This window comes from Hemitrygon akajei, chromosome 11 (assembly GCF_048418815.1).
Source record: "Hemitrygon akajei chromosome 11, sHemAka1.3, whole genome shotgun sequence".
Classification (NCBI taxonomy): Eukaryota; Metazoa; Chordata; class Chondrichthyes; order Myliobatiformes; family Dasyatidae; genus Hemitrygon; species Hemitrygon akajei.
The window spans coordinates 98545624-98569443 of NC_133134.1; the positions used below are offsets into that span (position 1 = coordinate 98545624).

Consider the following 23820-nt stretch of genomic DNA (forward strand, 5'->3'; position numbering starts at 1 on the left):
CATAAATCAAAGTATTGAGTACAGTAGATGGGATGTTACATTGAATTTGTATGAAACATTGGTGTTGCTTAATTTAGAGCATTGTGTGCAGTTCTGGACCTGCCTACAGAAAGATGTACATAATGTTGAAAGAGTACAAAGAAATTTACAATGATGTTGCCGGGACTGGAGGACCTGAGTTATAAGAGAAGATTGAATGGGTTAGAACTTTATTCCTTGAGATGCAGAAGATTAAGGAGAGATTTGATAGAGGTATACCAAAATATGAGGGATATATGTCCACTGAGGCTGGGCGAGGTCATAGGTTAAGGGTGAAAGGTGAACATGAAGAGAAACTTCTTCACTTGCAGCGTGGAATGAGCTACAAATGCATGTGGTGCATGCAAGCTCGACTTCAACATTTAAGAGAAGTTTGGATGGTATAGGCATGGAGGGGCATAGTCCCTGCGCAGGTCGATGGGAGTAAGCGTTTTAAATGGCTCAGTACACACTAGAAGGGCAGAAGGGCCTGTTTCTGTTAATAATCTATGACTACGACTCTAGCGTACCCTGTGTTAACCTACTACTGTATAACACTATACCCTAATGTACTTCACACATCACTACTGTATAAATACACCTCAATATACTTCCTTAAGGTTGTTATAGCTAGGCGGGGAGCAGCATAATGGTAGTGGGATAAGCTCCCACTACTTATTAAATGCTCCCAATGGTGTGCATCTCAAATAGCCTCTGACAACTGAGTCCAGCTCCTGGTCTACACATGCGGCTCAGCTACCAAGTCCAGCGGTTATTGATGCCTCAGTACCAGTCACTTCAGGCAGCTCGTCTAGACGGAAAACTGATTTCAAATCTCTGCTGCCTTGGAGCTACACGCATTAGGGAAGGCTTAGGGAGTAAACCCCAAGTTAAAGTCCAGAGCTAGAGTCCTACATTGAATTCAACGCTGACTGGCAACTCCTGCAACACCACTGTTGCCAAACTGCATCGGCCTCAGCCGTTCCTTTGGCTTCATCAGCTACGTGGAGAGAGGAGCCTGCAGCATGAGTAACAGCTTGCTCCCCACATCATACTGCCCTGACTCGTATATCATGTAGACAGCTAGGATGCAAATCTTTAGTCAACTCCAACCAACAAAGGGCCTCAAACCTCAGTATTATTCAACAGATTGTTCCTATATAACAATCTTCTGGAGGGTACAAACACGTCCCCATCAGTACTGTACCCAAGATGGGTCATTGTACCAGTGTTGAACAATGACAGACCCATCAGCACCGGTACTGTACCCAGGTATTATACATCAACAGACCTACCTCCACTGTACCCAAGTATTATACACTGACAAATCCATCCCCACTGGTACTGTATGCCAGTGCTATACAACGACAGACCCATCCCCACCGGTGCTATACGCTGACAGACCCGCCCCCACCGGTACTGTACCCCAATGTTATAGTGACAGACCCATCCCACCGGTACTGTACTGTACCCAAGAGTTATACAGCAACAACAGCAACACACCTGTACTACGAACACAATTTTCAGGTAATTCACTTTGAGTGTACTTCAAGACCACCTCACATTCTACCAAATCACGGGAAAATCCTTGACTCCTTCAGACCCAACACTAATACTCCCACCAACCACCTACCATCCCCAGACACACAGCGTGAGTCACTGAGAGTCCACAAGTGTGATCAAACGCCTGGAGCCATTTGCACAGCCACTGTGGTTGCATTCAGAACCAAATCAAACAGCAGGGCTCCCTGATACCAGCACCAGGTGTCGATGGCATGGCAGCACAGGGATTAGCACAACTCTTCAGAGCACCAGCAAACGGGGTTCAATTCCTGCTGCTGTCTGTCAGCTGTTGTACATTTTCATCGAGAATGCACAGGTTTCCTCCCACATTGCAAAGACATACAGGTCATGGTCAGTGCCAGAGGTGTGGCGGCACTGCGGAAAACACCCAGCACATCCTCGGCCTGTGTTGGTCATTCACTCAAAACAACATATTTCGATTTACGTTTTGATGTTCCTGTGACAAACACAGCTAATCTTTAAAAAGTCCCAATGATAGAAGAGTAAGATACCCATCCCACCAACTCAGCCCACCACCTCTCCCCCCCCCCCCCCCAACTCCCTTCACCTACATTCTCAGTGGGTCAAAACACTGACCTATCAGGGGGTCGGTGACATGGGTCCAGTCAATGGAGCTGTGCAGTTCCAGTTGGTAGTGGGACTGGACGTACAGGAGGAGGTGCTGGTAGAAGCCAATGCCCGCAATCAGGTGGGTACGGTAGGCACACTCCAGGGCACTCCGACTGTGGATATGCTGCAAGAGAGAACACAAGACAGTGAGACCGGGACAGAGTCACAGTGAGGGTTTCAAAAGAGAACTGCAAGTGAAACCCTGGAAATTTCTGTGTTTTCCACAACCATTCCTTAGCTAACTTATGCTTGTAAAGTTCTGTGTTGTTGCTACAAAAAGCTAATCATTTGCAGCACATATATGTACATTCATTTACTTTGATCTAGAGCACAACAATTGGCCATTCTTGTCCAACAAGCCCACGACGCCCAATGTGACCAATTAAACTACTAACCCGTTGGTCTTTGGAAAGTGGGAGGAAACCAGAGCACCTGGAGGAAACCCACACAATCATGGGGAGAATGTACAAACTCCTTACTGACAGCAGCAGAAATTGAACCCGGGTCACTGGCACTGTAATATTGTTATGCTAACCACTACACTACTGTGCTGCCCACAATTTCTATGACAATGAATTTGAGCTAAAAATATCAAGACTTTGAAAAACTGCTTGATATAGAGTTAAATAAACAGTTCCAACAGATGAGTGAAAGCTCAGGAATCTGAGACACTCTTCCTAATAAGGTTATGGGGAGATTTAGTAGGTGCTCAAAGACATGGTGGTTTTAACAGAATGATAAACACAGTTTGAAACAGAATCTAAACACCCAGAAAGGAGAAGAAAATTGTTTATTCTGACACAGCAAGAAGTTGTGATTTGGGATTAGCTAGCTGATAGGCTAGCAGAAGTGCATTTGGCAAGAATCTTCAAATTGGTTAACTGCTTCAAGGGCAAGAATTGCAACAGGAGGCAAGATTATGGTATCAACTCCCCAGGCCGAGGGCCAGTCCCCTCAGCTTTTATGATATAGAACACTACAGCACAGTACAGGCCCTTTGAGGTGTGCTCCTCCAACCTGACAGTGGCCTCATTCATCATGGCAGTAGCAGAGGCCACGGACCAAAATGTCAGAATGGGAATTTAAATGGAGGGCTACCAGGAGATGCTGCCCTCTGCAGAGGACAGAGTGAAATCAGAACTACCTTCTTATTGGTTTTGACAAGCTGGATGACCTCGTAGTAAACCTTCCTCCACAGCAGCTCCTCCGCCTTGCGGCCGTACTCTGCCGGGTGCAGAAACATGAGCTTCACGCAGAGCTCCCTCAACCTGTGGGCGGAGAACACAAACACGGCTTTGTCAGCAGCACAGGATAGATGGGCCAAATGGCCTAATGCATTACCTCTTACGGTAGATACACTTTACTCTTCATTATTGTTTTACCTCAAAGCGCTATGTAATGATTTGATCTGTATAAGCAGTATACAAAAGTTTTTTTTTAAGTTTGGTAAATGTACTGTAGATGTAGATGTACTCAATAACGTACTGGTTAGACACAGGATTACATTCAGCCAGAGACTCATTCCACCGAGATGCAACACTGAGCGTCATAGGAAGTCATTCCTGCCTGTGGCCATCAAACTTTACAACTCCTCCCTCGGAGTGTCAGACACCCTGAGCCCTGAGCCAATAGGCTGGTCCTGGCATAATTTACCTATTACTATTTAATTATTTGTGTTATTTATTAATTAATTAATTGTAATTCATTGTTGGTTAATTAATTAATTATTAAATGGTTGATTATTGCTATATTTCTACACTATTCTTGGTTGGTGCGACTGTAACGAAACCCAATTTCCCTCAGGATCAATAAAGTCTGTCTGTCTGTGACAATAAACCAATACCAACAGCACTTACCCTCAGTGCCTGTAACTCTGACCCACCTCACCTTACATTCACAAGCCAAGAGGACAAAATGACCATGAGATAGAGAACTACATGGCAAGTTCTCTGGTGTAGCCTTGAGCAGAAAACTGTCGCATCTCCTGAGTATGGACTTCAAGAGCCAAAATAACAAGAGCAAGACAGCACTGGGGGATGCTGGGTACATGGAGAGAGATCAGTACTGACAACTGCGCTTCGCGGGATGCTCTGGACGACAACTCGGTTTTTTGGAGATAAAACATTTATCACAACATTTAAAAGATGTCTGGGTTAAGGACTTGGATCAGAAGGGTATGGAGGGCTATGGCCCAGGTGCTGGTCAATGGACTAGGCAGAATAACAGTTCAGCACAGACTAGGAGGGCTCAACAACTCTCTACAGCACAGTAGCAGGTCCTTCCGGCTCAAGGAGCCCACACTTACACTCATGTAACCAATTAACCTACTAACCTGCATGTCTTTAGAAAGTGAGAGGAAACCCATTGCAGTCACAGGGAGAATGCACAAACTCCTTACAGACAGCAATGAGAACTGAACGTGGGTCACTGGTGCTGTAAGAGCATTATGCTACCCGCTACGCCACCATGCTGTGCCTCTTTAGTAACTCCTTCGCCACCTCCATCAGAATTTCAATTCCCAGTGCAGACGGTGGCAAGGAGGCATACAGGAGTGAGCTAGATGAGCTGGTTGAGAGTGGTGTCACAACAACATTGCACTCAACAATAAGACCAAGGAACTGATTGTGGACTTCAAGAACAGCAAGTCAAGGAACAGGGGTCAGAAGTGAAAAGGGTGAGCAGTTTCAAGTTCCTGGGTGTCAACATCTCTGAGGATCTATCCTGGGCCCAACAAATTGATGCAATTACAAAGAAGGCATGATAGTGGCTATATTTCATTGGGACTTTCAGGAGACTTACTATGTCACCAAAGCCACTCCCAAATTTCTACAGATGGACCGTGGAGTGCATTCTAACTGGTTGCATCATTGCATAGGATCGGAAAAAGCTGAACAAAGTTGTGAACTCAGCCAGCTCCATCACAGGCAGTAGCCTCACCAGCACTGAGAACATCTTCAAAAGGCAATGCCTCTAAAAGGTGGCATCCATCACCCACTCAGGATATGCCCTCTTCTCATTGTTACCATCAAGGTGGTGGTACAGGAGCCTGAAGAAAATCACTGAACATTTCAGGAACAGCTTCTTCCCCTCCAGACTTCTGAATGGACAATGACCCATGAACACTTTCTCAGTATTTTTTCCTCTCTTTTTGCACTACTTATTTAATTTTTTAATATACATTTCATATTGTAATTATAGTTTTTATTATGTATTGTAATGCACTGGCTGTCCCTCAGTTTTGTGCAGCTTATCCAATGAGTTTAGAGGTGACTGTTGAAGCCAATTCTTGAACAGCATAGATGTTCACAGTGGAGAGGAGGGAGTTGCCCCAATCCACAGGCATGGATGTCGCTACTGCCTTCCTCTTCTGTCGGGCAGTCTCCAGCTTTACATGACGCCTATTTACCAAGTTGCTGTCAGCAAGTTTAACTAAGGCTCACCAACCAGTTGTCTCTTGCCCTCTGCTCCTGATGCGAGGGAGCAAGCCCACTATAAGCAATACGAGCTTTCATACAGTCTCTTACTAGATTCCATCACGGTTTCGGCTTCCCCGTGATAACTGGCCATAAAGCAGCTGCTTAGGGAATCTGGAGTCCTCCATGTGTATAATGTGTCCAATCCAACAAAGTTGTGCTTTCAGGATCACAGTTACTATAATGGTAGTCTTTGCCCTATTGAAGACTTCCAGGTTTGTGATATGGTCATGCCAGCGGATACCCAAATGGATATCAGGCAGTTTGAGTTACCTTTTGAATACAGTCCACGTTTCACAACCACCCAGGAGCCAGTGAGGACAACGGTCTTGTATAGATTGATCTTAGTGGACATCTGGATATTGTGCTGGCTTAGTGCACGTGATCACAGGCGGCCCAGGCTCTGACTAGCCTTACAAATCCTGGCATCAATTTCTTTCTGCAAGGAACCCTCACTGGAGATGACACTGCCGGAGTATTTAAATTCCTTTTCTACTCTCAGTTTTGTGCCTTCTATAGTGATGGAATGTGGCACAGCGACACCTCCAAGAGCAGGCTGAAATAAAGCCACTGTTTTGTCCAGACGAATAGTGAGGCCAACCAGACGTGAGGCTTCTGCGAACCTGTCAATAACAAGACTGGACTCCATGCAGGCCATTAGAGCGCGGTCATTGCGTAGAGTGCTTTGAGGATAACTCTTTACAGTCTTAGATTTGTATTTTAGGTGATGCAGATAAAAAATGATCCATCAAGTCTGTACTGTAAGTACACTACATGTTCAAGGTTACTGACCATGTGGTTATGTACATATGTGAAAGAGGCCAGCAAACACACTTGCTTTATGTCATTTGCGATATTTAACAGTTCTGAGGCTTCTCCATTTGAGAGAAAATGGCCATCATATTCATCTTGGAAGTGGCAAGTAAAATTGACAAAGTTGCGTGTCCAACTTTAATAAGATTGTCCAGAGAATATAGCACAGAACAGGCCCTTTGGCACACAATGTTGTGCCAAGTTAGCTAAAAAGTAAATCAAAAACATCCAAACACTAATCCCTCCTAACTACCCCATGTCCATATACGTCCATCTTCCTCACATTCATGTGCCTATCTAAACATCTCTTTAAAGCCTCTAACATATTTGCCTCAACCACCATACCAGGCAGCATATTCCAGGTATCCACGACTTTGAGTAAAAAAACTTACCCCCTCGCATCCCCTTTGAACATACCTCCTCTCACCTTCAATGGATGCCCTCTAGTATTAGACACTTGTACCCTGTGAAACAGATATTCCGCCTACTTTGTCAGATCTCCCCCTCAGCCTCTGCCGCTCCAGAGAAAACAACCCAAGTTTGTCCAGCCTCTCATGATGGCACATGCCCTCTAGCATCCTGGCAAACTTCTTCTGCAGCCTCTCCCAAGCCTCAACATCCTTCCTACAGTGAGGTGACCAGAACTGTATGCACGCCCCAGATGCGGAGTATCTAGAGTTAACCTCTGTTAACCATGTCAAAGGCCTTGGCTAAATCTATGAAGACAAGGTTCTACGCAACACTTTTTTTAAAACTTGATGGGTAGCGATCAGATAGATGGTGCATTTTCCAGGGCTGAAACAGCACTGTCTCGGGCAGGTTCTCTTCTGATTTGGTGGTGATTAGTCAATTAAGAATGACATGGACCAGGATCTTCCCAGCAATCAATAGCAGCAAGACGTTGCAGTAGTTACTGCAGTCAGCTTTGCTACCTTTCTTCCTGAAAAGAGGTACAAAGTGTCTCTGAGTTCATTGGGCATGTATTGCAGTGTACTGCTGTCACAAAACAACAAATTTCACAACATATGCCAGAGATTTTAAACCTGATTCTGATTCAGAAATTTGAGAAAGCAAACTGATAATCCGCAGCCAATCTACCCCAAGACCTACTCCTTAACTCTGTAAACTCTTTGCAACTTCTAACCAAGAGTTCTTACAGACCATTTGCCTCAGTGTCTACAACATCCGACAACCCCTCAGTACCCACCCTCCATTAACGGAAAGCATTAGTGAAACAGACTCTACCATGGATGGTCCCAATCCTGGCTATGACGAGGAGGAGGGTTGGGCATGCGGCTAGCAACCCCATCCCGTAAAAACCCAGAGATACAGAAGCTCGAAAGACCTCATTCCTGGGAGAGGAAGGATCTTTGCTTAAAAGACACTACTGTTATAGGCCAAAATGGTGAGGAATCTGCATACAAGAGGAGGATTGAAAATCTGGCTGAGAGGTGCTATAACAATAATCTCTTAATCAATGTCAGCAAGACCAAGGAGCTGATTAGTGACTTCAGCAGGAAACCAAAGATCCAGGAGACAGTCCTCATTGGAGGATCAGAGGTGGAGAGGGTCAGCAAGTGTCAATTTCCCAGTGTTATCATTTCAGAAGACCTGTCCTAGGCCCAGCATGCAAGTGCAATTACAAAGAAAGCATGGCAATGCCTCTACTCCCTTAGGAGTTTGCGAAGATTCAGCATGACATGTAAAACTTTGACAAATTTCTACAGATGTATTGTGTACAGTATATTGATTGGCTGCATCACAGCCTGGTAACGGAAACACCAACGTCCCTGAATGGAAAAATCCTACAAAAAGTAGTGGATACAGCCCAGACCATCGGGGTTAAAGCCCTCCCCACCATTGAACACATCTACGTGAAACATTATAGCAGGAGGCAGCATCCATCATTGGGAACCCCCACCAGGGCATGTTCTCTTCTTGTTGCTGCCATCAGGAAGAAGGTACAGGAGCTTCAGGATCTACAGCACCAGGTTCAGGAATCATTATTACACCCCAATCATCAGGCTCCTGAACCAGTGGAGAAAACATCAGTCAACTTCACTTTATCACTGAAATATTCCCACTACCTATGGATTCACTTTCAGGGACACCATCTCATTTTCTGAACATTAATTTATTTTTTTCTCTTTATATTGCACAGTTTGTGTATTTTTCACACTGGTTGAATGCCCAAGTTGGTACAGTCTTTCATTATGGTTATAATTCCATTATAATTATGCCCACCAGAAAATGAATCTCAGGGTTGTATATTTAGTCTGATAATAAATTTACTTTGAATTTTGAAGATGTATAAAGTTGTGTGGTGAAAGCAGAAGCCACGGGATCGATCGACCTCCAGGCAGGACAGAGAACTCTGACGAGCGATAGTTGGCAGCCTATGCCCCAGTAGGGGCAATGGGCTTAAGAGGTTGGTAAAACAAGCCACTGGATTGGACACAAAGACTGAACTGCTTCCTACTCACACTCACCTGTTCCTCAAACTGATGTTTTCAGGTTTGAATACCTCTCGGTACGCCATCTTGTTGCTAACAATCACGTCCAATCGATGAACTGCATCCACCACAGCCCTGCAACACAGGTCAGAACAGCTTAAAATAATGTATATTTCTACAAAATAACATGTAGATCTACTTGCACTCAGCAAACTCCCACCAACAGCCGGGTGACAAGTTCAAACTAAATTTACTATCAAAGTACATATGTTACAATATACTACCCTAAGAGTTAATTGCAGGCATTTACAGGATGAAAAAGCAACACAATAGAGTAATAGAGCACTTCAGCACAGAAACAGCTCTTCAATCCATCCAGTCTGTGCTGAACTATTATTCTGCCTAGTCCCATTGACCTGCAGTTGGACCAGAGCCTTCCATACCCCTCCCATCCACGTACTTATCCAATTCCTTTTTAAAGTGCTGAAATTGAACCCGCATGCACCGTTTTCACTGGCGGTTCGTTCCACACTCTCACCACTGCTAGCGATGGTTCCCCTTAAATATTTAATCTTTCTCCCTTAACCTCTAGTTTTAGTCACACCCACCCTCACTGGAAGAAGCCTGCTTGCATTTACAAACTTTACGAAAAACTATAATTCTACTGTACTTCTTTTTTCCCCTTGTAAGAAAATGAATCTCAAGGTAGTAATTGGATGGAGGACATAAGGGTGACCATGGAAATATTGAGTTGAAGTCCCAGACAAGCCTCAAGCCCAGAATCCAATTTGGCGTACTGTGTAGAAACCTGTGTAACATCTCATCTTGATGGGGTGAAATATTTGCCATGTCACCTTTCACAAATTTGTGGAGATTTCACTCCGGTGAACCAGGACCTATAATTCTTCCTGAGCTACAGTGAAATGATGACACGGGGTCTCAGACTGAATCAGCCGTCACTGTTGCTGCCTGATTTACTGAGTTCTTCCAGATTCTGCACCCAATGAAATTGAAATAACCTGGTGATCAGCACAAAGTGTGGTGGGGGGCTTACTGCCCACAATGTCTGTGCTGAACATGTCAAAGAGAGCTGAATATCTACTGTCTGCACGTAGTCTATATCCAGCCATTCCCTGCTTGTTCATCTGTCAGTGTAAATGTCCCAACCTCAATCATGTCTGTCCAATTTCCTCAAAGGTTCAAGTTCAAAATAAAATTTATTATCAAAGTATATATTCAAAATAGTTTAATATCATTTCCTATACACAAGTGTAAAGGCAAAGGAAATAATTGTTACTCCAATCCGATGCAGCACAAAAGCAAAAGATAAAGAACACTTAAGTATAAATAAATAAGATAGTTTATATACTTAGATTGTTTGTCCATAAAAGCACAGGAGTGTCTACACAGATAGTACCTGACAGGAAATTCTGAAGCAGTGGTGAAGGTGGGCTTACGGGGTGGAAGTGTTGAACAGCCTTACGGCTTGGGTTTTTGAGTCTGGTGGTCCTGGCGTGGATGTGATGCCTCCTTCCTGATGGGGAAGGAGGCAACACATATAGCACTGACAGTCATTTTCTCACAGGCATTTGCAGTAGAAATACAATAGAATCCATGAAAAACTACACACAGACTCACAAGCAACCAATGCACAAAAAAGACAACTGTGCAAATACAAAAAATAATAGGAATAATAAATACATAAATACTGGCCAGCATGAGTTATAGACTCATCCAAGCCTTTCAAGTTTATAAAACATAGCCTTCCCTGTACAAAGCAATGCTGGCAATCCCTAATAAGTCTGATCTTCCACATAAGAGTAGATCCCATTCCCAAGAACCTTTCCAATAACTTCCATCACTGACGTGAGATTTACCGATGATAATTTCCTGCCTTGTTTCATTTAAAGAAGGTAAAACCTCGGCTCTCTCCAGACTGTGGGACCATGTCAGAGGCTAAAGAAGATACAAAGATCTCTATTAAGGTCCCAGAGGTCATCAGTCTTAATAATTCTCCATTCAATACCACCACTGTCTGTAAAGAGATTGTGTGCTTTCCCTGTGACCATGTGGTTTTACTCCGGGTGCTCCAGTTCCTCTCCTTATTCAAAAGATATGCAGGCAAGACAAATTGGTTACATGGATGTAATTGGACTCCACAGGCTTATTGGGCCAAAAGGACCTGCTACCATGCTGTAACTCTGAATAAATAACATCTATCACTGCAACAACACTTCATTGGCTGTGGAGCAACACTCCGGTCACTGAAGGTGCCCGACATTGGTCCACCCTTTTTTTCCTGGTAAACAAAAAACAAAATCAGAAATGTAAGCTCATAAACACAAGAGATTCTGCAGATACTGGAAATTCAGCGAAACACACACACAAAATGTTGGAGAAATTCAGTAGTTCAGGCAGCATCTAGGGAAATTACTAAACAGTTGACGTTTCTGGTCAAGACTCTACTTCAGGACAGGAAAGGAAGTGGGTAAGACACCAGAATAAAAAGGAAGTGGAAGGGGGACTAGCTAGGTGGGTGGAAAAGGTCAAGGGCTAGAGAAGGAGGAATCTATAGAATTGTTACAGATTATTTTACTTATTTAGGTATTAAAATTACTAAAAAACATAAAGATTTATTTAAAATTAATTTTCTACCTTTAATCGATCAAATTAAGCAACTTGCTAATAGGTGGTCTCCACTATCTTTGTCTTTGGTAGGCAGAGTTAATGCCATTAAGATGATGATACTACCTAAATTTTTATATTTATCTCAAGCATTACCAATTTTTATTCCTAAATCTTTTTTTGATATGGTTGACTCTAAAATATCTTCTTATTTGTATAAAAGTCCTAGACTAGGCAAAAAATATTTACAGAAGCCTAAGAAGGAGGGCGGCTTGGCTCTACCAAACTTAAGATTTTACTATTGGGCAGTTAACATACGGTATTTAATATTCTGGACACAAGAATCGACTACAGCTGCTTGCCCACAATGGGTAAATTTGGAATGTAAATCTGTGCAAGATTTTTCACTGATCTCAATCTTAGGATCTTCACTTCCTTTTTTGTTATTCAAAATGAATAAACAGTCAAGTATACATTACGAATTTGGTTTCAATTTCGTAAATTTTTTGGCTTGAATAAGTTTATGCTGTCATGTCCTATAATATCTAACTACTTCTTTCGGCCTTCATCTATAGATCAAGCTTTTTTTTTATGGAAAACAAAAGGTATAACATGTTTTCGTGGTCTGTTTTTGGATGATAACATTATGTCCTTTGAACAGCTATCTAATAAATATAATTTACCTAAAACCCATTTTTTTTTAGATATTTGCAAGTCAGAAATTTTCTGTATAATGAATTAAAGTCTTTTTCGAAAGAATGTCCATTGGACATTACAGAAAGAATTTTAGCCCTCAATCCTTGTCAAAAGGGTTTAGTAGCTATCATTTATAATATGATTATGAGTGTACAGCCAGATGTATCAGAAAAAATTAAGAAGGAATGGCAAGAAGAATTGCATTGTCCTATATCTACTGAGCAATGGGAAAAAATTTTATCATTGGTAAATTCGTCCTCTATTTGTGCTAAACATGCCCTAATACAATTTAAGGTTGTACATAGAGCTCACATGTCTAAAGATAAACTTGCTCGATTTTATTCTTATGTTAATTCAACCTGTGACAGATGTCATTCTGATGTTGCTTCATTGACTCATATGTTTTGGTCTTGTCCTTGTTTACAAAATTATTGGAAAGATATTTTTAATATTATTTCAAGAGTTTTAAATATCAATTTCCAACCGCATCCTTTTACTGCAATTTTTGGTTTACCAATGATAGATAATAATCGTCTATCCACTTCATCTCAATGAATGATTGCATTTGTTACATTTTGGCTAGAAGATCTATTTTACTGAATTGGAAAGAAATTAACCCTCCAACTGTATTTCAGTGGTTTTCTCAAACTATTTCTTGTTTGAGTTTAGAAAAAATTAGAAGCGTGGTTTTTGATTCTTCAGTTAAATTTGAGGAAACTTGGAGACCATTTATTCAACATTTTCATATGAGTTAAATGGTCTGATCCTAAACCTTACTGTTATTATCCTTAAGTATTTGGATGGAGGTTCGGAGTTATCGGCACTACTGTATGTATTTAACATTATGCAATTGCCCATGTTGGTTAGTTTTTTTTAAGTTTTCTTTTAGTTTTTTGGGGGTTTTTTTTCTCTTTTTTGATTCTTTTACATTAATACTATGAGTTTGGGAGGCCTTGTATATTGATTATTACATATCTGATTGTCTATTTAAACTATTAATTATGTACTCAAACGTTTTGTATTCATATTTCACTTATGTTTTTCTTAAAATTAATAAAAAGATTTAAAAAGAAAAGAAAGAGAAGGAGGAATCTAATAGGAGAGTGGACCATGGGTAGAAGAGGAGGGGCACCAGGTGATAGGCAGGTGAGGTGAAGAAATAAGAGGTCTGAGTGGGGAAGAAGAGGGAAGGGGTGAGGGGAAAAAATCAATGTAAAGGGGCAGGTGTAGTTTTTCTGCTGCTTTCACTATTTGCCAGGAGGGAGATTAGTGAGGAAGGATGAAAAGTGAGGTACGGGGAGGTGTGGAGGAGTGACATCAGCTCATTACCAGCCAGTGAACAGCAGGAAAAGCACTTGGCCCCTACGTGACCACATCTATGGTGGAATGCCACACACTCTCAGGTTGTAGGAGCAACTCCTCATTCTATCTGGGTAGTCTCCAACCTGACAGCATGAACGTCAATTTATCTATCTGTAAATCCCCCCTCTCTCTTTTTCTATTCCCCATTCTGGTTCCCCGTTCTCTTCTCTTTCCTTTCCCCTACAGACCATTCTCCTCGCCTATTAGACTCCCCCTTCTTCTGCCCTTTACCTTTCCACCTATCACCTCCCAGCTTCTTAGGCTACGTCCACACTAGACCGGATAAATCCGTAACCAAAGCTTTTTTCCTTTATTTTGACCCTCCATCCACACTGAAACGGCATTTTCCTCCCCCAAAAACAGAGCGTTTCTAAAACGCCCTCCAGAGTGTGTAAATTTGAAAACGCTGCTTGGGCAAGAGTAGTGTGGACGGGATAACCAGAGATTTCTAGAAACGCTGTCATGACGTGCCAGAACAGATGGCAGCATTTCATTGCTTTCCTGAACGCAACCCCCCACACAACCTAACAATTTCAGAACAGACGGCAACAAGACTGAAGCCAGAAGAGTTAGAAATGTACTCACCAAACACTTTTACCCATAATTTACTGAATAAGTATAATCACTTTGCCCTGTTTTCTGTCCTTGCTTGTATGAAGGTGGTTTACCGATTTATGAAAGTACTTCTCTGACAATAGGTGTGTAACAGCCTAATGTACCATTGTATGGAAATACAAGATAACACTGATGCAGACATGTTTTATACATTTAACAAGGTGCTTTATTAATGCAACAGAGTTAGTCAGTTTTTCAATGTTCGTCGTCAGCCGAGTCATACTGTCCGTGATCTCCCTGTCGGTCGCCTCCATACACTCCTGTTTTGTTTTTTTTTGTTTTAAGTCCTCCTGCGCGAGAGCCAACAGCTGTCCATCGTTTGGCAATTTCCTTTTAAGTTTTTCCAGTCTGTAACTGCACAAACGCGCACTTTCACAGCGAGATTCGACACCAAACATGTCAGTTGTTTTCTGTAGATGTGTCCTGCGCATGCCCAGTAGGAGGGGAGCAAATCGCCCAAATACCCGTTTTAATGTGGACGGAGGTATTTTCAAAAATGGTTGGTGTGGACGCCCATTGTTTTTACACGAAACCAATGTTTTCAAAATTATCCGGTCTAGTGTGGACGTAGCCTTACTTCATGCCAGCTTGTAAACCTTCCCCTCCTCCCACCTTCTTATCCTGTCTTCAGCCCCCTTCCTTTCCAGTATGATGACCGGTCCCAGCCCAAAATGTCAACTGTTTATTTCCCTCCATAGATGCTGCCTGAGCTGCTGATGTTCTCCAGCACTTTGTGTTTGTGGCTGTTTAACAGATATTGGGTTCACCGATGAACAAACAACAGTGCACAGCAGTGCTGGCAAAAGAAACAAGCAGGGAGAAAACACAAATATTTCAATCTGCAAACTAATCTTCCTTCAAATAAATCCAACCCAACGCTAAACCTCACAGGGGTTTCCCTACCATATTGAATAATAAAACCAGCACATGCCCGGAACATCACTATGGAAACAGAAAGTTCCTGTTTCTCAAAAGAAAGCCTGATTTCTAAGAATACCACGACCACTTCTCATTGTTACACTCAAGGTGGTGGTACAGGAGCACTCAACATTTAGATAGATAGATAGATAGATAGATAGATACTTTATTCATCCCCATGGGGAAATTCAACTTTTTTTTCCAATGTCCCATACACTTGTTGTAGCAAAACTAATTACATACAATACTTAACTCAGTAAAAAATATGATATGCATCTAAATCACTATCTCAAAAAGCATTAATAATAGCTTTTAAAAAGTTCTTAAGTCCTGGCGGTAGAATTGTAAAGCCTAATGGCATTGGGGAGTATTGACCTCTTCATCCTGTCTGAGGAGCATTGCATCGATAGTAACCTGTCGCTGAAATTTCAAGAACTTGTTCCCCTCCGCCATCAGATTTATGAAAGGAAAATTAATCTATGTACATTACCTCAATATTTTTACTCATTTTTGTACTAGTTAATTTTATATACATCTATTTCTTACTGTAATTTACATTTTTGTTATGTATTGCACTGTACTGCTGCTGCAAAACAACAGACTTCATGACATATGCCAGTGATATTAAATCTGATTCTGATCATTTGCCATGAGTACCTCAATGATTTGGACGTGGAATAACTCAATCAGGTATAAGCTGACCAGAGTCCACAGTGACTGCTCTACCAATCCCTTTGCTTCCAGGCTCCACCTACTAACCTCCTTTGCCACTGGATCTTCTTGAGCTAGCTAACTACCATGATGAATATTAAGAGGGTTAATGGGATTCTAATGGGCCCTCTGTTGGTCGGATGTTGCATCCTCACTGTCGATGTTCAGTTGATAAGCCAGGGCAGTATGATATGGAGAGCAAGCCATTGCCAATGCAGCACTCCACGTGGCTGATGAATCCAAAGGAATGGCAGAAACTGATACAGTTTGGCACTAACAGCATCACAGAAGTTGCCAGTCAGTGTTGAACTCAACGTAGGTCTGCCTTAGACTCCAGCTCCGGATTTTTCCTAGGTGTTTACTCCCAAAACCTTCTCCTTGAGTGAGTATAGCTGCAAGGCAGCAGAGGTTTCAGATGAGAATTTTCCTTCTCCTAAATGAGCTGCTGGCCACAGCTACGAGCCCCATCTACCTGAATCATCAACACAGAATCGGGAACAAATACGTAATGTGTGGCTTACAAGAGAGAGGGGCAGAATCTATGGAATAAACTGGCAATATTTCGGGCCAAGAGTCTTCATCAGGACTCTAAAGCAGAATAAACACAAGAGATTCTCTGAGATCCATAACAACACACACAAAACATTGGAGGAACTCAGTAGCTGAGGCTGCATCTATGGAGGAGAATAAGCAGTCATGGTTTCAGGCTGAGATCATCAGCTTGAAGTCCTAATGAAACATCTCAGCCTGAAACGTTGACTGTTTAGAAACCAGAATGTAAAAGGACAATCTTATTCTGGCTTCTGCTCATCTTCTTTCAAGACTTGATGAAGGGTTTAAGCCCAAATCATCAACCGTCTATTCCCCTCCAGAGACGCTGCCTGACCTGATGATTTTCTCCAGCGTCTTGCGTGTGTTGCTCTGGATTTCCAGCATCTGCAGAATCTCGTGTTTTCCATTTTTCTCCCAATTCACTTGCTTATCAAGAACCAACTGAATCAAAATCAATTTTCTGAATCTAAAATAATTAAAGAATTTCCCTCAAAGAGATATGGAGAAAGGCTTTTAGAGACTCTCAACCCTAATATTACTGCTTCCTCCATCTAAAATTGGCACCCGGTATTTCTAAAGAGTCTCCCATTTCTAGATTCCCCAGAAAAGCAGGCTTACAATATATTAAAGACCTATGGCATGGTAGTGTAGTGGTTGGCATAAAACTATCACAGGCCAGTGTTCATCGATCAGGATTGAATTTCTGCCGCTACCTGTAAGGAATTTGTATGTTTGTTCCATGACCACACGGGGCTCCTCCAGGTACTCTGGTTCCACGTTCCAAAGGGTTAGGGCTAGTGTGTTGTGGTCATGCGATGTTGACAGTGGTGGCACTTGCAGGTTGCCCGGCGCAATCTTTTCTGATTTGATTTGACACAACAATGTATTTCACTGTATGGCGAGGTATGTAACAAATAAAGCTTTTTTCCAAATATTTTGTCTTCACAAAAATCAATCCAAGTATAGAAAAAGGTAACCATATATTCCCCACAACAGGATAACAGCACCGAATAGAAGTCTGCAGACAGTCCCGACTTGAGTGTGAGTCAATGCCTCCCTCCTTTCCTCAGGGAGCGAACATTTAATTATTTTATTTGGAGATACTGCGTTGACAGACCCTTCCACCCCAATGAGCACAGCAACTCCTGATTTAGCCCTAGCCTAATCACAGGACAATTTACAATGACAGGTTAACCTTCTAACCAGAACTGTGGGAGGAAATCAAAGCGCATATGGGAAAAACATACAAACTTTCTTACCGAGGACATTGGAATTGAACTCTGAACTCTGACAGTGTGAGCTATAATAGTGTTGTGCTAACCGCTAGGACACTGTGGCACCCTATTCTTCACTCACTCCCTGATTCACTGTACCCTTCCATAGGACTATTTTCTCTCCAGATGAGTTTCCTTGCCTTCACTACATCTCCCTCCAAAATCATTCAAAGCATGGTACATTTCCTCTGTCCCAGGGCCCATCAAACATCCCTTCACCAAACCCCAAGGCATTCTTCAATTATGTGAAGAACAAAAGGATGACAGGAGTGAAGGTAGGACCGATTAGAGATAAAGGTGGGAAGATGTGCCTGGCTGCTGTGGAAGTGAGTGAGGTCTTCAATGAATACTTCTCTTCAGTATTCACCAATGAAAGGGGAACTTGATGACGGTGAGGACAATATAAGTGTGGTTGAAGTTATGGACCTGTTGATATTAAGGGAGAGGAGCTGTTGGGAGTTTTTAAAATAAGTCCCCAGGACTTGACAGAATATTCCCCAGGCTGCTCCACGAGGCGAGGGAAGAGATTGCTAAGCCTCTGGCTCAGATCTTTATGTCCTCGTTATCCACAGGAATGGTACCGGAGGATTGGAGGGAGGCGAATATTATCCCCTTGTTCAAAAAAGGTAGTAGGGATAGTCCGGGTAATTATACACCAGTGAGCCTTTTGTCTGTGGTGGGAAAGCTGTTGGAAAAGATTATTAGAGATAGGATCTACGGGCATTTAGAGAATCATGGTCTGATCAAGGACAGTCAGCATGGCTTTGTGAAAGGCAAATCTTGTCTAACAAGCCTGTTAGAGTTCTGTGAGGAGGTGACCAGGCATATAGATGAGGGTAGCGCAGTGGATTTGATCTACATGGATTTTAGTAAGGCATTTGATAAGGTTCCACATGGTAGGCTTATTCAGAAAGTCAGAAGGCATGGGATCCAGGGAAGTTTGGCGAGGTGGATTAAGAATTGGCTTACCTGCAGAATGCAGGGGGTCGTGGTGGAGGGAGTACATTTGGATTGGAGTGTTGTGACTAGTGGTGTCCCACAAGGATCGCTTCTGGGACCTCTACTTTTTGTGATTTTTATTATCGACCTGGATGTGGGGGTAGAAGGGAGGGTCGGCAAGTTTGCAGATGACACAAAGGTTGGTAACGTTGTAGATAGTGTTGAGGATTGTCGAAGATTGCAGAGAGACATTGATAGAATGCAGAAGTGGCAGATGGAGTTCAACCCGAAAAATGTGAGGTGGTACACTTTGGAAGGACAAACTCCAAGGCAGGATACAAAGTAACTGGCAGGATACTTGGTAGTGTGGAGAAGCAGAGGGATCTGGGGGTACATGTCTACAGATCCCTGAAAGTTGCCTCACAGGTAGATAGGGTAGTTAAGAAAGCTTATGGGGTGTTAGCTTTCATAAGTCAAGGGATAGAGTTTAAGAGTCGCGATGTAATGATGCAGCTCTATAAAACTCTGGTTAGGCCACACTTGGAGTACTGTGTCCAGTTCTGGTCGCCTCACTATAGGAAGCATTGGAAAGGGTACAGAGGAGATTTACCAGAATGCTGCCTGGTTTAGAGAGTATGGATTATGATCAGAGATTAAGGGAGCTAGGGCTTTACTCTTTGGAGAGGAGGATGAGAGGAGACATGATAGTGGTATACAAGATACTAAGAGGAATAGATAGAGTGGACAGCCAGCGCCTCTTCCCAATACAAAAGGACACGGCTTTAAGGTAAGGGAAGGGAAGTTCAAGGGGGATATTAGAGGAAGGTTTTTTTACTCAGAGTGGGTGGTGATTGGAATGCACTGCCCAAGTCTGTGGTGGAGGCAGATATACTAGTGAAATTTAAGAGACTATTAGACAGGTATATGGAGGAATTTAAGGTGGGGGGGATATATGGGAGGCAAAGATTAAGGATCGGCGTAACATTGTAGGCCAAAGGGCCTGTACTGTACTGTGCTGTACTATTTTATGTTCACCCCTACCCTGCTCTCCCCATACCTTTCCACCTCCCTCTGTCCCTCCACTTTCCCATTCCCTCCACTGTTAATTGGGTGGTTCAGCATTGTGCACATGCTATGTCGCTGCTGGGATGCGTGGCAACACTTGCAAGCGGCCCCCAGCACATCATTCAGTTCAAGTTTGTTACTCAACTGTACACATATACACGGCCAAAGGAAACAATGTTCCTTCAGACCAAGCTGCACAACACAGTACATACCACAATGCACAAAGTAATATTACCACAAATTAATAAATAATAAGGTGCATTTATGATACAAGTTTAATAGTAAACAATATAACACTACTGTGCATCATTGTGTGATGAGACCTCAGCGGTGGCAGGGAGTTCTGTAATCTCACAGCCTGGGGGAAGAAGCTGTTTCCCATCCTAACTGTTCTTGTCCTCATGCTACGATACCTCCTGTTCAATAGTACAGGTCAAAGAGATAATTGTACAGATGGTAGGGATCATTGATAATGCTCATGCAGTGCTCCTGATAAATATCTCAGCTGGGTGGAAGATGACTGTTGTGTTGGTTGTAAATGCAAATGACACATTTCACTGTACAGGTGACAAATAAATGAATCTAAATCTGTACTTCTGAGCACACAGGAGTTGACTTGAATTAGGACACGGGCAGTGGAGTTTTGCAGACTCGAGAGAACAAAGAGCAAAATAAAAGTCGAAACCCCACCTCCAAACTTACTGTCAACTCATCAGATTTACAATTGTTCATTCTTGGCACCATTGTCTCCCTGACGATTTTATTCTGTGCCTTAACTATGAAGGTCAAACAAAAAAAATTGTGGCTCCCGAGATCGTCAGCCCAGGCTCAGTGCAAGTGCATTCACTGCTTGCTGCAATAGAAGTTGAAAGTATGTTCCACTGTCAGAGAGACAATGTGAGGGAACAAAGGCTCATGCTGACACAGGAAGCAGGAAACAGGTCACTGACACTCCGTCTATGTGGGATGTTTCTGTGGCCTCATGCAGTGAGCAGGAAAAGGACACAAACTCCAGACCCAGCAGTTAAATAGGCACAGTATCATATTACTGTTAAAATCAAAGCTCTCTGACCTCTAACATTTCCTTTCAGTGGTACCAACCTCCTCCTCATCCTATACACCATCATCTCTCTCCTCCACACTCTCTGAATACCCCCCCCTCCCCATCATCCCCAACACTCATCCCACCTCCACTCCCACTTGCATACCTGGCCTGGAGACAGATGCACAAACACAAGAGGTTCTGCAGATACTTCAAATCCAAAGCAATACACATGAAATGCAGGAGAAACGCAGCAGGTCAGGCAGCATCCACGGAAATGAATAAACAGTCAATATTTCAGGCTGTTCACCCTTCTTTTCTAGTTCTAATTAAGGCTCTCAGCCTGAAGAATCAACTGTTTATTCATTTCCCATAGATAATTCCTGACTTGCTGACCAGTCACCCTCCACTCCAGGTACTAGGTCTCCTGTTCCCCACACCCAATCCACCTTGAGACAACAGTTTAAACCACAGGAGCTGGATTGTATTCAATGCCTCCCTCCTTTCCTCAGGAAGGGAGCATTTTTCTACACCTCCTCCACCCCCAAAATTGTTCAAATCAGAATACATTTTCTCTATCCCACTGCCCATCAAATGTTCTCATCCCTTCCCACTTCCCTCCTCAGTTTCTTTCCCCTTGTTACTTCCATTCCCCCTCCCTTCTCTCCACTTCTCCCCACCCCGGCTCTCCCTTCACTCTGGTCTCCTCCACCCTCTCTCGCCCTTCTCCCTGCTCTTCCCCACCCCGCCTCCCCCTTCTCCCTGCTCGTCTCCACCCCTTTCCCCCTTCTCTCTGCTCTTCTCCACCCCCATTCCCCCTTCTCTCTGCTCTTCTCCACCCCCTTCTCTCTGCTCTTCTCCACCCCCTTCTCTCTGCTCTTCTCCACCCTTTCCCCTTTCTCTCTGCTCTTCTCCACCCTTTCCCCTTTCTCTCTGCTCTTCTCCACCCTTTCCCCTTCTCTATGCTCTTCTCCACCCTTTCCCCCTTCTCTCTGCTCTTCTCCACCCTTTCCCCCTTCTCTCTGCTCTTCTCCACCCCTCTCCCTCTTCTCCACCTCTCCCCCTTCTCTCTGCTCTTCTCCATCCCTCTCCCTCTTCTCTCTGCTCTTCTCCACTCCCCCTTCTCCCTGCTCTTCTCCACCCCCTCTCCCCCTTCTTCCCCACCCTGGCTCCCCCTTCTCCCTGCTCTTCTCCACCCCCTGTTCACGTTCTCTCCACTGTTCTCTATGCCCTCTCCCCTCCTTTCTGCTTTTCTCCACCCCTCTCCCCTTGTTTTCTCCACCCCTTCTCCATTTCGCCTCCTCCCTGTTCTCTCCCTTTCTCACTATTCCCACTCTTTTCTCTCTCACGCCCGACCATTCCTTCCCTCTCATGCTCACCCACTCCTCCCGCTGCCTGCCCCGCTCACCGGTACAGCCGCTTGGTGTGGAGCAGCTTGGCGTCGGGCTCGCCCTCAGGCTGCCCATCGCCATCGGGGTGACTCATCTTCAACCACCACTGCCGCCTCAGTCTCCCGGGCCCCCCACCACCACCGTCGCCGCCATTCCGGCCCTCAACACGGCCACCCTCGCGAGATCTGCACCCGCTACCCAGTCTCGCGAGACTCCGGCTACGGGACGGAGTTTCGGAGCAGACCGCGGAGGTTGGGGGTGGGTAGGCGGGACAATGAGGAGACAGCATGTGACGAGCACGGGCCAATCCGGAATATCTTCTGGATAATTAACCCGCCCCTGCCTCTTCCTTCGGCTGCATCCCCTGCCGTCCGTGTGACCCTCACCTCCCTCCGGCCTCTGCACAGTTCCCCCTGTCTGTGACCTTACTTCCGGCTCCTACACTTTTCCCTGACTCTGTGACTCCCTACACCCTTCCCCATCTCTGTGACTTCCTCCAATTCCTACACCCCTCCCATCTCTGTGACCCCCTCCTGCCCTTGCACTCCTCCCATCTCTATGACCCTCTACAACCACCCCCGTCATTGTAACCTCCTCCATACTATGGTGGTATTCTTCATTAAGATGGACAGTGACATAGTTAATTCAGAAACAAAGGTTCTGAACTTAAAGAAGGGTAACTTTGAAGGTATGAAACGTGAATTAGCTAAGATAGACTGGCAAATGATACTAAAGGTTTGACGGTGGATATACAATGGCAAGCATTTAAAGATCGCATGGATGAACTACAACAATTGTTCATCCCAGTTTGGCACAAGAATAAACCAGGGAAGGTAGTGCACCCATGGCTGACAAGGGAAATTAGGGATAGTATCAAGTCCAAAGAAGAAACATAAATTAGCAAAAAAAAGCGGCACACCTGAGGACTGGGAGAAATTCAGAGACCAGCAGAGGAGGACAAAGGGCTTAATTAGGAAAGGGGAAAAAGATTGAGAGAAAGTTGGCAGGGAACATAACAACTGACTGTAAAAGCTTTTATAGATACGTGAAAAGAAAAAGATTGGTCAAGACAAATGTAGGTCCTTTACAGTCAGAAACAGGTGAATTGATCATAGGGAACAAAGACATGACAGACCAGTTGAATAACTACTTTGGTTCTGTCTTCACTAAAGAGGACATAAATAATCTTCCGGAAATAGTAAGGGACCGAGGGTCTAGTGAGATGGAGGAGCTGAGGGAAATACATGTTAGTAGGGAAGTGGTGTTAGGTAAATTGAGGGGATTAAAGGCAGATAAATCCCCAGGGCCAGATGGTCTGCATCCCAGAGTGCTTAAGGAAGTAGCCCAAGAAATAGTGGATGCATTAGTGATAATTTTTCAAAACTCCTTAGATTCTGGATTAGTTCCTGAGGATTGGAGGGTGACTAATGTAACCCCACTTTTTAAAAAAGGAGGGAGAGAGAAACCAGGGAATTAGTCTGACATCGGTGGTGGGAAAAATGCTAGAGTTGGTTATGAAAGATGTGATAACAGCACATTTGGAAAGAGGTGAAATCATCGGACAAAGTCAGCATGGATTTGTGAAAGGAAAATCATGTCTGGCGAATCTTATAGAATTTTTTGAAGATGTAACTAGTAGAGTGGATAGGGGAGAGCCAGTGGATGTGGTATATTTAGATT

The 23820-nt window shown here is 43.6% G+C and overlaps 1 protein-coding gene across 1 annotated transcript in view; it reads right to left on the bottom strand.

Annotated features, from left to right (window-relative positions):
* Positions 1-22341, bottom strand: part of smg5 (SMG5 nonsense mediated mRNA decay factor) — a 79147-nt gene extending 56806 nt beyond the window's left edge. Inside the window, exons 1-4 of the mRNA XM_073061358.1 lie at positions 22158-22341; positions 8987-9085; positions 3356-3479; positions 2179-2335 (exon numbers count right to left, since the gene is read on the bottom strand). Of these exons, the coding sequence (XP_072917459.1) occupies positions 2179-2335; positions 3356-3479; positions 8987-9085; positions 22158-22234 (457 nt within the window). The 5' untranslated portion in view covers positions 22235-22341. The remainder of the gene's footprint in view (positions 1-2178; positions 2336-3355; positions 3480-8986; positions 9086-22157) is intronic.
* Between the last annotated feature and the right edge of the window lie 1479 nt (positions 22342-23820).